This window comes from Equus przewalskii, chromosome 2 (genome assembly GCF_037783145.1).
Source record: "Equus przewalskii isolate Varuska chromosome 2, EquPr2, whole genome shotgun sequence".
Lineage (NCBI taxonomy): Eukaryota > Metazoa > Chordata > Mammalia > Perissodactyla > Equidae > Equus > Equus przewalskii.
The window spans coordinates 17,623,107-17,638,731 of NC_091832.1; the positions used below are offsets into that span (position 1 = coordinate 17,623,107).

General features: G+C 59.8%; 3 protein-coding genes across 7 annotated transcripts in view; 1 reads left to right on the plus strand and 2 right to left on the minus strand.

The window, feature by feature from the left end:
• The window catches only part of SMAP2 (small ArfGAP2), a 79,862-nt gene extending 79,109 nt beyond the window's left edge, over positions 1-753 (minus strand). The window contains exon 1 of one of the 4 annotated variants that reach the window (XM_070610168.1): positions 607-753. The gene's annotated coding sequence lies outside the window, so the exon portion shown is untranslated. The remainder of the gene's footprint in view (positions 1-606) is intronic. The other 3 variants (XM_070610167.1, XM_070610169.1, XM_070610170.1) reach the window with 3 other exon arrangements.
• Positions 251-15,529, plus strand: COL9A2 (collagen type IX alpha 2 chain). 2 transcript variants are annotated; one of them, XM_008524171.2, is made up of 32 exons: positions 251-417; positions 1,682-1,756; positions 2,982-3,017; positions 3,100-3,162; positions 4,192-4,245; positions 4,369-4,404; positions 4,498-4,521; positions 4,839-4,892; positions 5,225-5,278; positions 5,385-5,432; positions 5,650-5,706; positions 5,846-5,899; positions 6,226-6,279; positions 6,679-6,732; positions 6,831-6,884; positions 7,004-7,057; positions 8,196-8,249; positions 8,676-8,729; positions 8,964-9,017; positions 9,998-10,042; positions 10,452-10,505; positions 11,115-11,168; positions 11,462-11,515; positions 11,601-11,672; positions 11,914-11,949; positions 12,095-12,139; positions 12,226-12,258; positions 12,441-12,587; positions 12,872-12,926; positions 13,235-13,423; positions 14,215-14,292; positions 14,738-15,529. In XM_008524171.2, the coding sequence occupies exons 1-32, from the start codon at positions 346-348 to the stop codon at positions 14,935-14,937; spliced, it is 2,067 nt and encodes a 688-aa protein (XP_008522393.1). In that variant the 5' UTR covers positions 251-345; the 3' UTR covers positions 14,938-15,529. The 2 variants fall into 2 exon arrangements, with proteins under 2 accessions (XP_008522393.1, XP_070466205.1); XM_070610104.1 differs by lacking the exons at positions 251-417; positions 1,682-1,756 and adding an exon at positions 2,012-2,112.
• ZMPSTE24 (zinc metallopeptidase STE24) overlaps positions 14,027-15,625 on the minus strand; it is a 54,167-nt gene continuing 52,568 nt past the window's right edge. The window contains exon 11 of the mRNA XM_008524169.2: positions 14,027-14,101. Within this exon, the coding sequence (XP_008522391.2) occupies positions 14,095-14,101 (7 nt within the window). The 3' untranslated portion in view covers positions 14,027-14,094. The remainder of the gene's footprint in view (positions 14,102-15,625) is intronic.

The window sequence follows — 15,625 nt, forward strand, 5'->3', positions numbered from 1 at the left end:
GACGGCCCTTTGCCTCCTCACAGAAAAACGGGACCATGATCTCGGTCCTGCACCCCGGCCGCTCCTCGCATTACCTTGCCGGGGCCTCCGGGAAGCCCGGGACGAGGATGGAGGGTGGGCGCTGGCAGTTGGACGGAGCGGGGCGGAGCTGGGCGGAGGGCGCCGGCCTCCCTCCCCGGGCCTCTCAGGTGACAGACCCCGCGGGCCCCCGCCCCGCCCCCCGCATATTCAGGAGGCCGGGCCCGCCCCGTCCGTCCGAGAGCAGCCAGCGCCGCCCGCCCGGAGCCTCGGCCGTCGGTGCGTGCGTGGACCCGGGCACCGTCCTCCTCGAGCCCGCCGCCCACCATGGCCGCTGCGGCCGCCCCCCGCAGCCTCCTTGTCCTCCTCCAGGTGCTCGGGCTCGCCCTGGCGCAGATCGTAAGTCCCGCGGCCACTCCTGCGCCGGGGGCCGGGATGTGGGGCCTGGGGTCCGGGGTTCAGGATCCAGGAGACTGGGGAAGGGCTCTGCCTGTCCCCCACCCTCTACTGACACTCTCTAGCCCGAGGGGCTGCTTCGGAGAGTCTTGCGGCGCAAGTCCCCTCGGGAGGTGCACCTATGGGACGCACCCCAGCCGGTGAAAGGAGGTGGATGAGCCAGGCAGCCAGAGGGACCCCGTCCGGAGATGCTCGGCCCTGCCTGGGACAGGCAGCGTGGGGCAGGAGCTGGCGCCGGGTCCTGGCAGCCCGGAGAGCCCAGGTGGCGGGGGAGACAATGCTGCCCATTCACGGGGCTCCGGAGCCTCCGCCCCCGCCGCCTCCCAGGGGGCGCCGGCTCCAGCCAGACGCCGCTCTCGCCCGGCGGCTGCCTCTCGGCGGGGCCCGGGGGCCTGCGTCTCACTTCCGAGGGCCGCCGGGGGGCTGGGGGCCTAACGGGACGCGAGGGCGGTGGAGCAGGGCCCGGGCACCGTCTAGTGCCCAGTGCTGTTCGCAGCTGCCAGCAGGGCGCCAGCCGGGGGAGGGTGCGGGCACCTGGAGCGTGCGGGACCCCTGCCTGGTTCGGGGCTGGCACCCATAAGAGGGCCACCCAGGGGTGGATGGAGGAGTGGTGCTGGGAGAGGGGTGTTCTGAGTGGTAGGCGAGAGCATGTTTCCCCTCCCTACGCCCCCCTCCTCGTGCCTCCCCCACTTTGCCTTCGGGTTTTCTCCGCACCAGGGGGAGAGGAAGGGGTACCTACTCACCATCTGTACCCGTTGTTCATCTAAAAATAATATGAGCAACCATTCATTGAGGGCCAACCGTCTGCTAGGCACCACCTTGCCTACCATCTGTTATTGACTGGAGCCGTCTCCATCTCTTCCCCACCATGGCAGCGCAAGGACAACAGGGTACAGTGGAAGGAGTGAGGCAGACCTGGGACGGAATCCTGGCTCCACCACTTACTCTCTGTGATCATGGACCCCTTAATCTTTCTGAGCCTGTTTCCTCAACTGCAAACTGGGGGTCGTAATAGTATCCGCCTCACAGTTCTGAGCATTCCATAGGATCATATATGCAATAGTACACGATATCTGCTACATAGTATGTACTCGACAAACGGGAGTTCCCGGCTCCCTGCGGGGCTCCCTTTCCCAGTGGAGCTGCACCCCTGCGATGCCCAGCTCCCTGCACTGTCTGAGGGCTGCACCCCTGTGTGTGTTTTCAGAGAGGTCCGCCAGGAGAGCAGGGGCCCCCGGGTCCCCCGGGGCCGCCAGGAGTGCCTGGATCCGACGGCATCGACGTGAGTCTAACCTGAGACCGGAGAGGGAGGGAGGCTGCGGACAAAGGGGAACTTTGTGATCCTTGGGAATGGGGGCAGGGGCGAGGTTGGTGCCTAGAGATGCAGTGTTCCTTGTTGCCAGTAGGCGGCGCCGGCTTGCGCTACAAGGAGCCTGTTTGTTCTGCAAAAACCTCAAACCAGCCCAGAGAGATGCAGATCCCGTTATAGCTGCCCGCGGACAAGGAGCTGCTGTTCCATCTGCCGGCCACAGCTCATAGCGATTCCTTATCCCCCTCCCCTCCTCTCCCTTCTTTTTCGGGTGGGAGACGCCTGAACCTCTCGCCCTGCCCCCTGGCACGTCTAGATGCTTCTTCAAGGTAGCTTGGGAGCCTTGGCCAGACCGCTGACCAGCTGGAGCCAGACTCTTGTCTCTTCCCTTTGCATTTTTCTCCCCGATTTAGAACCACCTGGGCTTGTTCCCTGCTCTCCTAGCACGGTGAGGGTTAAATACCTCATTCCATAGGCTCCCCCAGGAGGTCAGCTCCATGTTTACCCATCTGGACAGACTTCTATTCAACTTGGTGCCCCCACCCTCCAACACAGGGCCCTGGGACCCCGCCAGCGTTCTGGCTGCTGCAGGCTCTGAAATGCCTGGAGGCCTCTCTGGGGCTGAATGTGACTCTGCAGGCCCTGCCTGTCCTCCACCAAGGGTCCTTTGTCACCGAAGGAAGAGGTCGTGCTCGCCTTGGGAACAGTTGGAATCTGTCCCCTTCAAAGGCCCCTGTGGTCTTTGCCCCCCACTCCAGTCTTTTGTTTTCCTCACCCCAATTCGGAAGAGGGCTGCTGCCCACTTCACTCACCTCCCCTTCAGGTTTTTCTAAAAGCCCCAGCTTTCTTCCCACACTTGCCCCAGTCCAAGAGGCGGCGGCTCTCCCGGGTACCCTGGAGCCCACAGCCCCATTTACAGGTCTCATCACAGGCACCTTCCCAGCATCGGCATGTCTAAAACCCACCTGCATGTTGATATCACCCTCTCCATCCTGGCTGGCATTGGTTTCAATTCACCTACAGTTTTTTTGAGGGAAAAGGAGCTATTTTACCAAAAAGTACAAGGCTGAGGGGACCCAGGGCAGAAGAGAAGAGAGTGAGGAGAGGAGCATGTGGGACCAGCCAGCCAGGGCCTGCGTGAGCCCACTGGGGGTAGCATGAGCCATAATGTGCTGTCTCACTGACTTGTATCTTGCAGGGTGACAAGGGGCCCCCTGGGAAAGCTGGCCCTCCGGTGAGTGCCTTTTCCTCTTTGACCTTTGACCCTTCCAGTTCTCCCCTCCTCTGGCTAATATCTGCCCATCTCTGTTTTCAAGGGACCTAAGGGAGAGCCTGGCCAAGCGGGGCCCGATGGACCAGACGGCAAGCCGGGGACTGATGTGAGTACCTGAGTGGCGGGTGGAGCAGGTTAGGGCCCCACCCACTGACTCCCAGAGCCCAGTTCTGGCATCTTCTCTGCTCTTCTGCTCAGAGTGGGGCGGCAGGATAGAGACTCTACAGCCGTGAGCCCCCCTCACCTTCATATGACTTGTGGCCTCCTGGAAGCCCACCCCCACCCCAGGAGCCGCGGATCATGGGCAGATGGGGGTGCAGAGAGGGGTTCTGTTTGTCTGTGGCAACCAGGATTCAGTCTCCAAGCATCAGACTGAATACTCTAGGCGGACCCGTCATGCTCCCCTCCTCCCTTCCCCACCCCACCCCCTCGTGGCCTCAGGCGCAGCTCAGGAGGGGAGCATTGTTTGGCTGATACCGCAGAGTATCAGGGGCCCTAAGGTCACAGGCTGCTGGACACAGCCAGGGGCACTGGGACAGTCATCTGGTTGGGGATACACTTGGGTCGGTCACTGAAAGACGGGAAGAACAAGAGGCCCCCATGAGTTGCCTTTGCCCTGCTGGCTCACGCGGTGCCCACCAGGGCTGTGGCCAGCCACCAGGGCCCCTCTAACTCATCCACACCCTGCAAAGATCACAAAGCCCATGGCCTTCCACAGGGGTTCTCACATCCTCCCACAGAGAGAAGCATGATTATTAACCCATTTTGCAGATGAGAAAAGTAAGGCTCAGAAAAAGTTGCCAGGGGCAGACGTCAAGAAAGTGACCAATCCAAACCTGTGTCTAGGTCTTCTAGACTCCTGAACTGAGAGGCCGGAGGCCTGGGCTGACAAATCTTTGGGCCTTTGTTTCTCATGTTTCAAAAGAGGATAACTGTTCTGCCTGCCTGCCTCCCGGGGTTACTGTGGGAATGGGGGGCGGGGAGGGATGGAGTGAAGTGTCAAGGCCCCCAGGCCTTCATGGAGTGTGGTGAAAGGCAGCCTGGACCCTCCCAGGAGAGACCTCTGGACCTGCCCTACCCCATGGGTCAGGGAGCAGGCTTGCCCCTCACTGATAGTCCTCTCTTTCTTCCCCAGGGTCTAACTGGAGCCAAGGGGGAGCCTGGCCCCATGGGGATCCCTGGAGTCAAGGTAAGTGGCCTGCTGGGGACTGGCCAGCAATCTAGGGCCAGAGTTTGGGAGGGGCTGCAGGAGAGAGGATCCTGTGGGATCCAGGAGACCCCAGCCTCTGAGCCTCTCCCATTGGTCTTGCAGGGCCAGCCCGGGCTCCCAGGTCCCCCCGGTCTGCCGGTAAGTGGACTCCATAAGGGCTTCGAGGGACATTTGGTGGCTAAGGGGGACTTGCAGAAGGAGTCATTAACCTAATCTTTCCTTCTGTTCCAGGGCCCTGGCTTTGCTGGACCCCCTGTAAGTCCTCAGGGATGGGGCAGGGCCCCTGGGACACCCAGGGAAGGAGGATGCAGAAGGGCTTCCAGGGGACTGGTCATCATGGGGAGGGGCCAGCATGTTGTGTTGGTGTCGGGAACGGGTAGACTTGCCGGAGGACTCTGGGCCTATCCACTGGCTCTGGGATTCTCTGGTTCTTAAAGCACTAATCTGTCAGTCTCTCTGGGGTTGGTGGCAAAGTAATAGTTGGGAAGGGGGCTCTGGGTGCCTGTTCCTACCTTTGTGTCTGGGGTGGTCTAACCTTCCAAGACATCCTGGCCTGACGTCTCTGTTCCTAGGGACCTCCTGGACCAGTTGGCCTCCCCGGTGAGATTGGAATCACAGGCCCCAAGGTGAGCCCCAGCCACCCCTCTGCTCAGTCTGTCTCCTGCCCTCTGCCCCGGAGCCGGCAAGTTGGGAGTCTCTCCAGGAGTTCCTGGGCCTGCTTCTGGCCACTAGGGAGCTCCCCCAGGTCTGGGGCAGAAGCCCCTCCTGCTGAGCCCACTCTCTGGTGGGTCTTTCAGGGAGGCCCAGGGCGGGGCCATTGGTCTCCCCAAGAGCTCAGGTCTCAGGAGGTGACCTGGAGGGCAGGGTGGACAGGGCCATTGCAGGAACTGCAGGAGGGGGAAGAGGTGACCTGGTCGGGGCTACACAGGGGTATAATTTGGGCCTCTCTTGCTTCCAGGGGGATCCTGGACCAGACGGACCATCAGGGCCCCCAGGGCCTCCTGGGAAACCGGTAAGTGTCCTCAGACCTCCCACACGTGGAAGGACAAGGTGCCTTGGCGCCAGCCTGGGGTGGGGAAGGTTTGGGTCAGGCTCCATCTCCACACGTCTCCTCTCAGGGCCGCCCCGGAACCATCGCGGGCCTGGAAGGCAGCGCCGATTTCCTGGTGAGAGGCCGGGCCTGGGGCGGGGCTAACGCGGGGAGGGGGCGGGTCCGCTGGAGAGGGGCGGGCAAGGAGGTAGTTTCCATCTAGGCGGTGGAGTCCGGGGAGGATGGGGAGAGGATGGGCAGAGAGGTTCCCCCGGCTTGGGTGGGAGGAGGGTTCAGGAGTTGGTTGGATGGGGAACCAGTGACAACAGAGGCCTGTGGGATTCTCTTTCCAGTGTCCAACCAACTGTCCAGCGGGAGCTAAAGGCCCCCCAGGGCTGCAGGGAGTGAAGGTGAGCTCCGGACCCGAGTCTTGGGGGGCGGGGAAGGTGGATAGGAGGGGACCTCACATTGAGGGCTTCGAGGGACCCTTGGTGGGTAAGGGGGACTTGCAGAAGGAGCCACGAACCTAATCTCTTTTCTTCGCTTCAGGGGCATCCTGGCAAACGCGGGGCTCTGGGCGATTCGGGCCGCCAGGGGAAGCCGGTGAGTTGCAGGCCATGGGAGGGGGTGTGTGGAGAGGGCCCTACAGAGGCCTCCCTTCTCCCTTCCTCTTCTTCTTCCGTGGGTCTACGGGGACAGAGCCCTGAGCTGGGAGGCAGGAGGCCCATGTGCTAGGTTGACGTGTCCCAGGGCAAGACCATAGTCCCTGCTGGGCCTCCATTTCCCCCATCCATCGGCCACATGAGACTGTGTGGGTTCTAGGGGTCCTTCCTGTCTGCTTTTGCCGGGAAGGGGATGGTATCTTTGGTTGCCTGTGTATTTGTCTCTCCATCTGCCTGCCTGTCTGATTGTTCATTCCTGCCCCTTAGGGTCCCAAGGGAGATGTGGGTGCCTCTGGAGAGCAAGGCATCCCTGGACCGCCGGTAAGGAACCCTCCCCACGGGGCCCTGCTCTCCTCATCCTAGGAGACCGTAGTAGAGTCATTTCCCTGCTCTGGCCTCTAACTTGTAAAAAAGACGCCTGTGCCCGGGTGGTGTGTCTCTGGGTGGGGAGAGGGAGGCTGAGGCTGACTTAGAAATTGGGGGACAGGAACCAAGGCTGTCAGCTAGAAGACTCGGCTGAGGCCCAGGTTCTGCCACTGTCTCTTTGAGTGACTCTGGCAAGTCCCTCCCCATCTCTGAGCCTCAGCGTCTCATCTGTGAGATAAGAGACTGTGCTGCCTGCCCCAGAGGGGCATCGTGAAGATGGGGAGTGGGGGTCGGAGAGGGAATCATGCAGTGGGCCTTGTAATTGCCATTGCTGTAATTCTTCTGTCTCCATAGGGTCCCCAGGGCATCAGGGGCTACCCGGGCATGGAGGGACCCAAAGGAGAGACAGTAAGTGATCTGGGAGTGTCCTGCCAAAGCTGTCATGACCAGCCCTCTGGCCTCTGGGGTCCAGCCGGGACTGACCCACAACCTCTGCCTCTTCCCAGGGTCCTCGTGGGTACAAAGGAATGCTGGGCTCCATTGGTGCCGCCGGGTCCCCGGTAAGTCTGCTCCTGCTCACCTTCCCACTCACACCTCCTCCAGGCTGGAGCTCCTGGGGCTGTGAAGGGGGTGTGGCTTCCCCCATGTAACCCGGATTGCTGTTTGTCCTTCTTGCCAGGGTGAGGAAGGGCCGCGGGGGCCACCAGGCCGCGCCGGGGAGAAGGGTGACGTGGTGAGTCCTCAGGCACCCCTCGTCCTGTGCGGGCCCCTGGGGCGTACTGGGCAGGACTCAGCTCCACCCAAGCCTGGTGCGTGCGTGCGTGCGTGCACGTGTGTGTACGTGTGTATGTGAGCGTGTATGACGCGTCTGTGCGTCTGTGCGTGGGGGTGACTGGTACAGGGGCGGAGCATCTGTGCCCAGACCCGGGTCAGCACCCGCAGCCCCGACTCCTCGAAGCCCAGCCTGTTGCTGATCAAATTCAGAGACTCCAGTCCCACGGTCACTGGGGCCTGACAATGAAATTCCAGCAAATCAGCCATGGGGCTAATGGGATTTGGTCCAGATCCCAGTTCTCATAACTCTTTTTTTTGTAATTAATAGACTATTTCTTTTCAGCAGTTTTGAGTTTACAGAAAAATTGAGCAGAAAGTAAGCTATTTTTAAGTTTTTTATTATGCAAGTTTTTAAACATACACAGAAGTAGAGAGAATGAAACAATAAGCCCCTGTATACCCATCTCCCCAAATTAACATGTAGCCATCACCACCTCACCCATGCTCTTTTTCCCCATCCTTCCTTCACTTTGTTCTTGCTTTGCACTGATATTTTCAAGCAAATCCTTAACATCATGTCATTTCACCCCTAAATACTCTGTGTATCTCTTAAAAATAAGGGCTTTTTCTTACCTAATCACAGTACCATTATCACACCAACGAGATTATCCGTTATTCCTTAACATCATCAAATAAGCAGTCTGTGTTAAATTTTTCCCATTTCAAAAATGTCTTTTCACGCTTCTTGTTTAAATCAAGACCCAAACCAAGTCTACACCGTGCATTTGATTGCTGTGTTTCTTCACACACGTCTTGCTCAGGGCCTTGCTGGGGCCACAGTGGGTGCCGGCGTGCCTTCCGGCCCTACCGCTGCTCCTGCCCAACCTGGTCCTGCTTGGCGCTGACCTCTCCTCCCTCCCGCTGGGTCCAGGGCAACAACTGCACTCCCGGGCCCCTCTCCTCCAGCCCCTGCACGGGGTGGTCTGTGCCAGAGGGACTCTGGGACCCAGAGGTCCCTGTTCCCGGCTGCTCCCCTCTCCAAACAGCCAGACAGGGTTCCGCATCCTGGAGGTGAACTCATCTCTGTCTACTTGCAGGGCAACCAAGGTGTTCGAGGACCTCAGGGAATAACAGGCCCGAAGGGAGCAACCGTAAGTGGCCCAGGCCCCCGGGGACAGAGGGCAAGGTCCAGTCATCACTCCAAGCACCCAGAGGACGGAGAGCCTGCGATTCTAGACTGAACTCTGTTGCAGGAGGGCTGGCTCTGTCCCCTCAGGAAATGCCCTTTCTGCGCCTTAGTTTTTTCGCCTGTAAACAGGGTGATGATGTAGAAGTCATGGGAAGCCTCCAGCAATCTGGGACACTCACCACCCACACAAGGAAAGGACTGGGGTCCATCCCCCGAAATCCCCTTCCCACTTCCACTCCCCTCCCCTAGTTGGCTAGTGGTGTTCCCTGAGATGACCAGACCCACTTCCTGCCTGCACACTGCAGCTGTCACAGAGGGACATGGGTGGGTGGCCTGACCCCAGGCATCTCCCCATTGTGAGTCTCCTTATTCCTTTCCTCCTGAGCAGGGTCCCCCAGGCATTGACGGCAAGGACGGGACCCCAGGCACACCTGGTGTGAAGGTAGGAGTGGGGACTGCTGGTGGGATCGGGGCTGGGGTCAGAGCCCTTACCAGCTCAGGCCCTGAGTCCTGTCACACTGATCCTAGAGGCCTAGGAGCCTGGGATCCTCAGGTGTGTCATTGGTACATTCCTTCTTGCCTCTGGGCCTGAGTTTCCCTGCCGTCACTCCAGGGGAAGCCATGGACCCTCTGGGTGGAGGTCTCATTTGTGACTCTCGTTCTCTGTCTCTCCCAGGGCAGTGCGGGACAGGCAGGACGGCCGGGAAACCCAGGCCACCAGGGCCTCGCGGTGAGTATGGGCTGGAGCCATAGGGGCTGCCCCATGGTAAGTTGCTTCTCTGCAGAGGCCAGGCTCTGTTGCTCACCTCCCTATGGTGGCATGAGTGGCTGATGAGGTTGAAATCCACACACCCAGAGCTCCTGCTCTAGTCCTTGTCCCCCTGCAGCCCAGGCCTCATCACCACCTCTGTGGCCTCTGGCCTGGCTCAGGCCTCATCATTTGGACAGTCGCTCCAGCCTTCTCTTTGGCCTTTCCAGTCCTCCGTGGTGGCTAAGAAGAATCTGACCATTTCCCTCCTAAAGTACCTTCCATGGCCCCCGTTGCCTCCAGGACAAACTCATTCCGTCCAGTCATTCATAAAGTTACTGAGTACACGAGGTACACTGAGTGGGAGGGAGACAGTTATGAACAGGGCAGCCACAATGCTTGTCCTCACAGCTCATCTGAGCATTCAAGGACCACCATAATCTGTCCCCAGCTACGCCTCCTGCCTCATCAGCTGCTGCCCCTCCACATCCTCTCCCTTCTCAACACTGTCTAGGCTTTTCACCTCCACGCCTCAGGCCTTTGCTGGTCCCTCTGCTTGGAATGCCCTTCCCGGTCTCTCTGGGCCTTCTCACCATTCAGGCCCAGCTCCATCCCACACTTTATGGGAGCCCTGTCCATGGGAGCCTGCCCCCCATGCCGAGGGTACGGAGGCCAAGGCCTGCTACCGTGCCCATGTGCAGACTGTGTTCCTGTATGCACTCACGTGTGCCTGTGAGCACATAAGTGTGCTCCTCTTGTCCCCGGGAAGCAGGCCCTAGTAGGCAGGCCCCTCTGTACCCTCTCCTCTCCCACGAGTCAAGTTGGTGATTCCATGGCTGGGCCTTCTGCTGTTCAGCTCCCACAGGCAGGGGAGGATCTGGACTGGGGATGTGAGGCAAAGCAGCAGGTACATGGGACTCCCCGAGGCTAGGGCAGAAACTGATGTCAGCTTCTTTCTCCAGGGGGTGCCAGGCCAGCCTGGGACAAAAGGAGGCCCTGGAGACAAGGTGAGGTGACCCCAAGCTGGGGGCAGAATTGGCTTTATCTGGGGAAGGGGAGCCTGGGGGCAGGGACTAGGGGCATGCCGTAGACTGCAAGGCCCTGGCCTCACCCCAGACTCAGCAACTCAGCCTGGACACAAGTCCCTTGGGCCTAATCACCTCCCTCCTGTCAGTCCCTGCCCCGCACCCCCCCTCCCCCCCAATCCTGGCTCAGTGGAGACAGGATGGCCTGGCTCCAAATCCAGAGGAGGAACAAACACAGGAAAATCAGTGGAGTCCAGAGGACCTGACCAAGAGCACCCTTTCCCCTCCCCAACTCATAGGTTCTAGAGTCTGTCTAGGGTTTATCGGGCTCCTCCAAGGCCAAAGGCCTCACTGGGCTACCCAGACTGACCTTAGAACTGTTTTCCTGCAGGGTGAGCCAGGCCAGCAGGGCCTCCCTGGATTCTCTGGTCCCCCGGGGAAGGAGGTAAGTGTCTCCTCCTGACACAAGGGCCCCTGCTTTGGCCTCCCCAGGCCTGACAGCCCTGCATTCAGTGTATGGGGCCTGGGTGAGACTGTGGGGTAGGCCCCTCGCCTGAGGATGCCCAGGTGCCAGTCAGTACTCTGCCACACCCAGTGACCCAGGGAAGCTCCCTTCTCCCCTCTGGACCCGTTTCCCTATGTACAATGCAGTGAGGGGAGGACTGGTTCTGTCCTGGGGTGTGACCTCCCCAGATGGCCAAGCCGACTGGGGCTGAGAATCCAGCAGGGAGTCATTCATTCATTCATTCCATAAACATTCACCGAATATCTGCTAGCAACTGTGCTAGACACTGAGAAGATGGTCTCCTCCTCACATGGAGCTTACAGTTTAGCGGAAAAGAAAGGCATTAAATAAATTATCACATGACGACTAATTACAATTATGTTGGGTCCTAGGCAGGGAAAGTGTGAACCAGAGAAAAGAACAGGGGTGAGGGAAGCCTTCCTCGGTGAAGGAGATTAGCTGGGCCCCAGGGGTGGGGAGCAGTTAGCCAGGTGTGGAAAGGAGGGATGCCCCAGGCCTACTGCTTATCTCAATCACTCTGTCCCCCAGGGAGAGCCAGGGCCTCGAGGAGAAATCGGTCCCCGGGGCATCGTGGGCCAGAAGGTAAGTGCCTGGCACAGTGGCCCCTCCCTGGGGGCCTTTGCAGCAGCTGGCACTGCTAGACCCAGGATCTGGGTCCTCTCAATGGCTCCAGCATCTGCCCCGCCCTGCCCAGCCTGTGTGAGGCCTCCCCAGCCAGGGCCTCAGTTTGCTGCTCTTTGAAGTGGAGCAAAGGACCTCCACGCTGGTGACAGCAGGAACAGAGGGCACCCGATCACACAGGGTCAGGGATCTGGCAGGGGGAGGCTGCCCCTGCTGATAGCCGGGTTTGACCGTCTTTTTCCATTCCATTTCAGGGCGACCAGGGTGAGAGGGGGCCAGTGGGGCAGCCAGGCCCTCAAGGACGTCAGGTAATGCAGGGCCGGTGAGATGGGCGGTGGGGCGCATGTCTGGGCACCTCACTTGATTTACTCCTCTCCTTTCTTTTCTCCTCAGGGCCCTAAGGGGGAACAGGGGCCCCCAGGAATTCCAGGGCCCCAGGGCTTGCCAGGCATCAAGGGAGACAAGGTACCAGAAGGGGCTGGAAAATACCTGGGAAAGAAGCGCTGAGACCCTGGGGGAGGGGTCGGTGGGCCTGTGGGATGCTCGATCCCTTGCTCCAAATCCTCGCGGAAAAATTACTACCCTCGGGGGCGAGGCTGAGCTGCAGATCGGGGTGTGGCCAAGAGCCGGGGCTGGGAGGCGCTGTGGACCCAGCCCTCCCTGGAGAGGGGAACTTACCAAGGCCCCGATCTCCCGCTTTCTGCAGGGCTCCCCGGGGAAGACCGGGCCCCGCGGCGGAGCGGTGAGTACAGCGCCGCCCCCGCCCTGTCTTCGGGGCGCCCTGGCTGTCGCGGTGGGGGTGGGGAATGGGGATGGGGGTGGGGAGGGTGTCACACCTCTGCGCCGCAGCTCCGCCGCTGCTCTGACCCGTTGTTCTCCATTTGCAGGGCGACCCGGGGGTGGCCGGGCTCCCCGGAGAGAAGGGCGAGAAGGTGAGCGGGCTGCGCGGGGCGGCTGGGGCGCGGCGGGCGGGCGCCGGGGCCCCACCTCCTCGTGACCGCGCTTCCTTGCGCTGCAGGGCGAGTCTGGCGAGCCGGGGCCCAAGGGACAGGTGAGCACTGCCCCTGCGACACCGCCCTCCTCCTCCTCTCCCGCTGCCCCCGCCCCTCTTCCCTCAGTGCTCCCCGGGGACCGCTGCTCTCCAGGCCCACCCCCCACCTTCTTAGGACGCGCCCCCGCCTGTGATGCGTGCGTCCTCTCAACCCCGCTCTGCACCCACCTCGCCCCTGGCAGCAAGGAGTCCGCGGAGAACCCGGCTACCCGGGACCCAGCGGGGATGCGGGCGCCCCAGGGGTGCAGGGCTACCCCGGGCCCCCCGGCCCTCGAGGACTGGCTGGCGATCGCGGCGTGCCCGGACAGCCCGGGAGACAGGGCGTGGCGGTGAGTTGGCCCTCAGGGGAGGGGGAATCCCCTAGGTAGGAAATCTCTCTGGGGTGCGGCTCATGCCCCCAAGGCGGGGAGTTCCCAGAGGCCCTCTGGCTTCCCTGAGGCCGGGCCCAAGCTCCAGCTCGGAGAGGATGGGTGTGGGTGCTGCAGGAGGGATTGCAGTCAGCTGGTGAAAATACTTCCGGTGGGAAAATGGGCGCAGGAGGGGGTCACAGGGGCGGGAGCAGTCAGCCCTGGTAGCAGGGCACTTCTTCCTGAAAGGCCGCCTCCGCTTTCAGGGCCGAGATGCCAGTGACCAGCACATTGTGGACGTCGTGCTGAAGATGCTGCAAGGTGAGGGGAGGGGGCAGCAAACCCCCCTCATAGTCCATGTCAGGATATGGCCACCCTTCAGGAGCCTCTGCAAGTGGCCTTGCCTGAGAGCCTGGAGTCCCGGGTGCTCCTTCCAGCTCTGCCTCCAAGGAGTTGGGGACCTGTGATACATCCCTGCCCTCTCCAGACCTTTGACTTCCCAACATGGGAGCTTTCTGTCTGCACACCAAGGGGCCAGGGGCCATCAGGATGCTCTGCCTTCCCCAGTTTTCCTGAGCTGACACCCATCTCACGTACTTCTCTCTCTCTCCCTCCCTTCCTCCCTCCAGAGCAACTGGCAGAGGTGGCTGTGAGTGCCAAGCGGGAGGCCCTAGGTGCAACAGGCATGGTGGGTCCCCCAGGACCCCCTGGGCCTCCTGGGTACCCAGGCAAGCAGGGACCCCATGGGCACCCTGGCCCTCGGGGCATTCCTGGCATCGTGGGAGCCGTGGGTCAGATCGGCAACACGGGGCCCAAGGGTGAGTGCTGTTCTGCGGTGGGGTGGGGGCAGAGGCTGGGGCTTTGGCCAAGGCCAGCCCCGTGGGTCTCAGCTACATGGGCTGATTGCTCAGCCTCCTGTTTTCTTTCATCATTCACCTTCTCAGGATGAGGTACAGACACTTTCCCCCATTCGCTCAGCCATTTTTCAGAACTACTCCTGGGCTTGCTCTCTCAGTAGTAAACTGATGAAAATGAATGTACTATTTTATAACTTGGGTTTTTTTGGGGGGTTTTGTTTTTGTTTTAAATTTACTTAGTGGTACCCCATAAACATCCTCCTGTGTATCTAGAAGTGGGGAGGCAGATTAGCAAAGTAATAAAGCAGGTGGGAACAAGAGTACAAGACGAGTGTCAATCCAGACTTTGCCACTTTGCCCCTGTGGACCTTGGACAAGTTACCTGATAATCTCCCTGGGCCTTAGATTTATCATCTGTAAAAGCGGGATATTAATAGCAATAACCTCATAGCATTGTCATTGTGAGGATGACAGTTAGAGGTAATTCACATAGAGTTGGCACACAGTGAATGCCAGCTATTGTTATTATTAGACACTTTCCTGTAGTGAACTTCACCAGCTGTATAGTCTGCCATCTTGTCTGGACCTTCCTTTATTTAACCAGTTCTGCAGTCTTTTCCAACGTTCCCCTATTATAAACTAGCACAAAACAGGAATAAATGCTGTGTGTGAAATAGAAATTAAATAGCGACCAAAGTAGAAAACACATTTTCCGATTCTGCAAAACTAAAGGCTCCCTTCTTTCTCTGCAGGAAAACGTGGAGAGAAGGGCGACCAGGGAGACACAGGACGTGGCCATCCCGGGATGCCTGGGCCCCCAGGGATCCCAGGTAAGACCTTGGCCCTGCCCAGCTGCAGCTCTGTCCCTCAGCTCTGGGATTAATGACCCCCAGACAACGGGGTCTCTTCCATGGAGGCCTCATGCTCAGTGACCTGTCCCACACGTCCAGCTTTTGCACCCCTTTGGAGCACCCAGGAGCCTCTGGGTGGAGTCTGGCCAGGAAGTGGACAGCTGGGATTCTGAGGACTTCCCGGGTAGCACCAAAATCTGCTTCATGGAGGGAAAGGAAGGGACGTTTGCTCCCAAGGCTCACTGATTGGAAGTTGGGAGTAATGGATAATTGCCCGTGACTCTCCCAGAGCCTCCGTGTCTGGGGCAGCGTCCCTTCTTCCTATGGTGTCCTTGGCCTCATTTTCCCCACCTGAAAAATGGAACTTAAGAATTCCAGGGTCGAGACAGGAAGCCCTGATGTCTTGACCTTCTGCCTTTCACAGGACTTCCTGGCCGGCCTGGCCAGGCAATCAACGGCAAGGATGGAGATCGAGGGTCCCCAGGTGCCCCTGGAGAGGCAGGCCGACCTGGCCTACCAGGCCCTGTGGGGCTCCCAGGCTTCTGTGAGCCTGCGGCCTGCCTCGGAGCCTCAGCCTACGCCTCTGCACGCCTCACGGAGCCTGGATCCATCAAGGGGCCATGAGCATCAGGCCAGGACAGAGCTCAGCGGGCATCCTGGGGGGAAAGGACTAGGTCCCCTCTGGGTCGACAAGCACCGCATCCCTCAGCCCAGGAATCCAGCTTTCCCAGGACTTTCTGTCTGGGACCTAGGAGTCCTGAGGACAAGGAAAATCTGAAACATGGGGGAAGGGAAGGGAGGACATCAAAGTGAAAAAGTGAGGCCAACAGACAGGGCAAGTGTCACTGGAGCGTCCAAGCTCCAAAGAGGATGTGGTGGCTTTCCTTCCTGGAGTATCACTCAGATGTTACCAAATGCCTCTTTAATCTGCGCCATCCTCTACTGGCCATCTTGTCCTTGGGGCAAGTGGACTGAGGTCTCTGCCGGTTCCTGACCCCATTTTCACCCCCTGGACTTGCTGGGTGACTGCTGATGGGTGACTACCCTGAGGTGGCTATCCTTAAGCCAGCCCCACTGCTTCCTCCCTGCCTCCCTCCCATCTGAGTATTTAAACACCCATCTCCCTTCTCTTTCTGGCATTACTGTCTCCCACCACCCTCCTCGATCCACCCAGGCCTTTCTGTAAATAAAAATCCCCAACTTGGGTAGAAACCAGGATGTGAGTTGTTGGGCTTAATTTCTCATGGATTGGGAGTGGGAGGTTGTTGCTGGGCCTCCATTGCCTGGCAGGATGGTCAGGAGCTCCAGAAGG

What these genes read in the sequence shown, in the direction of transcription:
- COL9A2 (XM_008524171.2), top strand. Translation starts at nt 346, where the DNA reads ATGGCCGCTGCGGCCGCCCCCCGCAGCCTCCTTGTCCTCCTCCAGGTG. An exon ending in CAGGCACACCTGGTGTGAAG is followed by an intron (nt 8,730 to 8,963) that starts GTAGGAGTGGGG and finishes TGTCTCTCCCAG; the next exon opens with GGCAGTGCGGGACAGGCAGG. An exon ending in CTGGTCCCCCGGGGAAGGAG is followed by an intron (nt 10,506 to 11,114) that starts GTAAGTGTCTCC and finishes TCTGTCCCCCAG; the next exon opens with GGAGAGCCAGGGCCTCGAGG.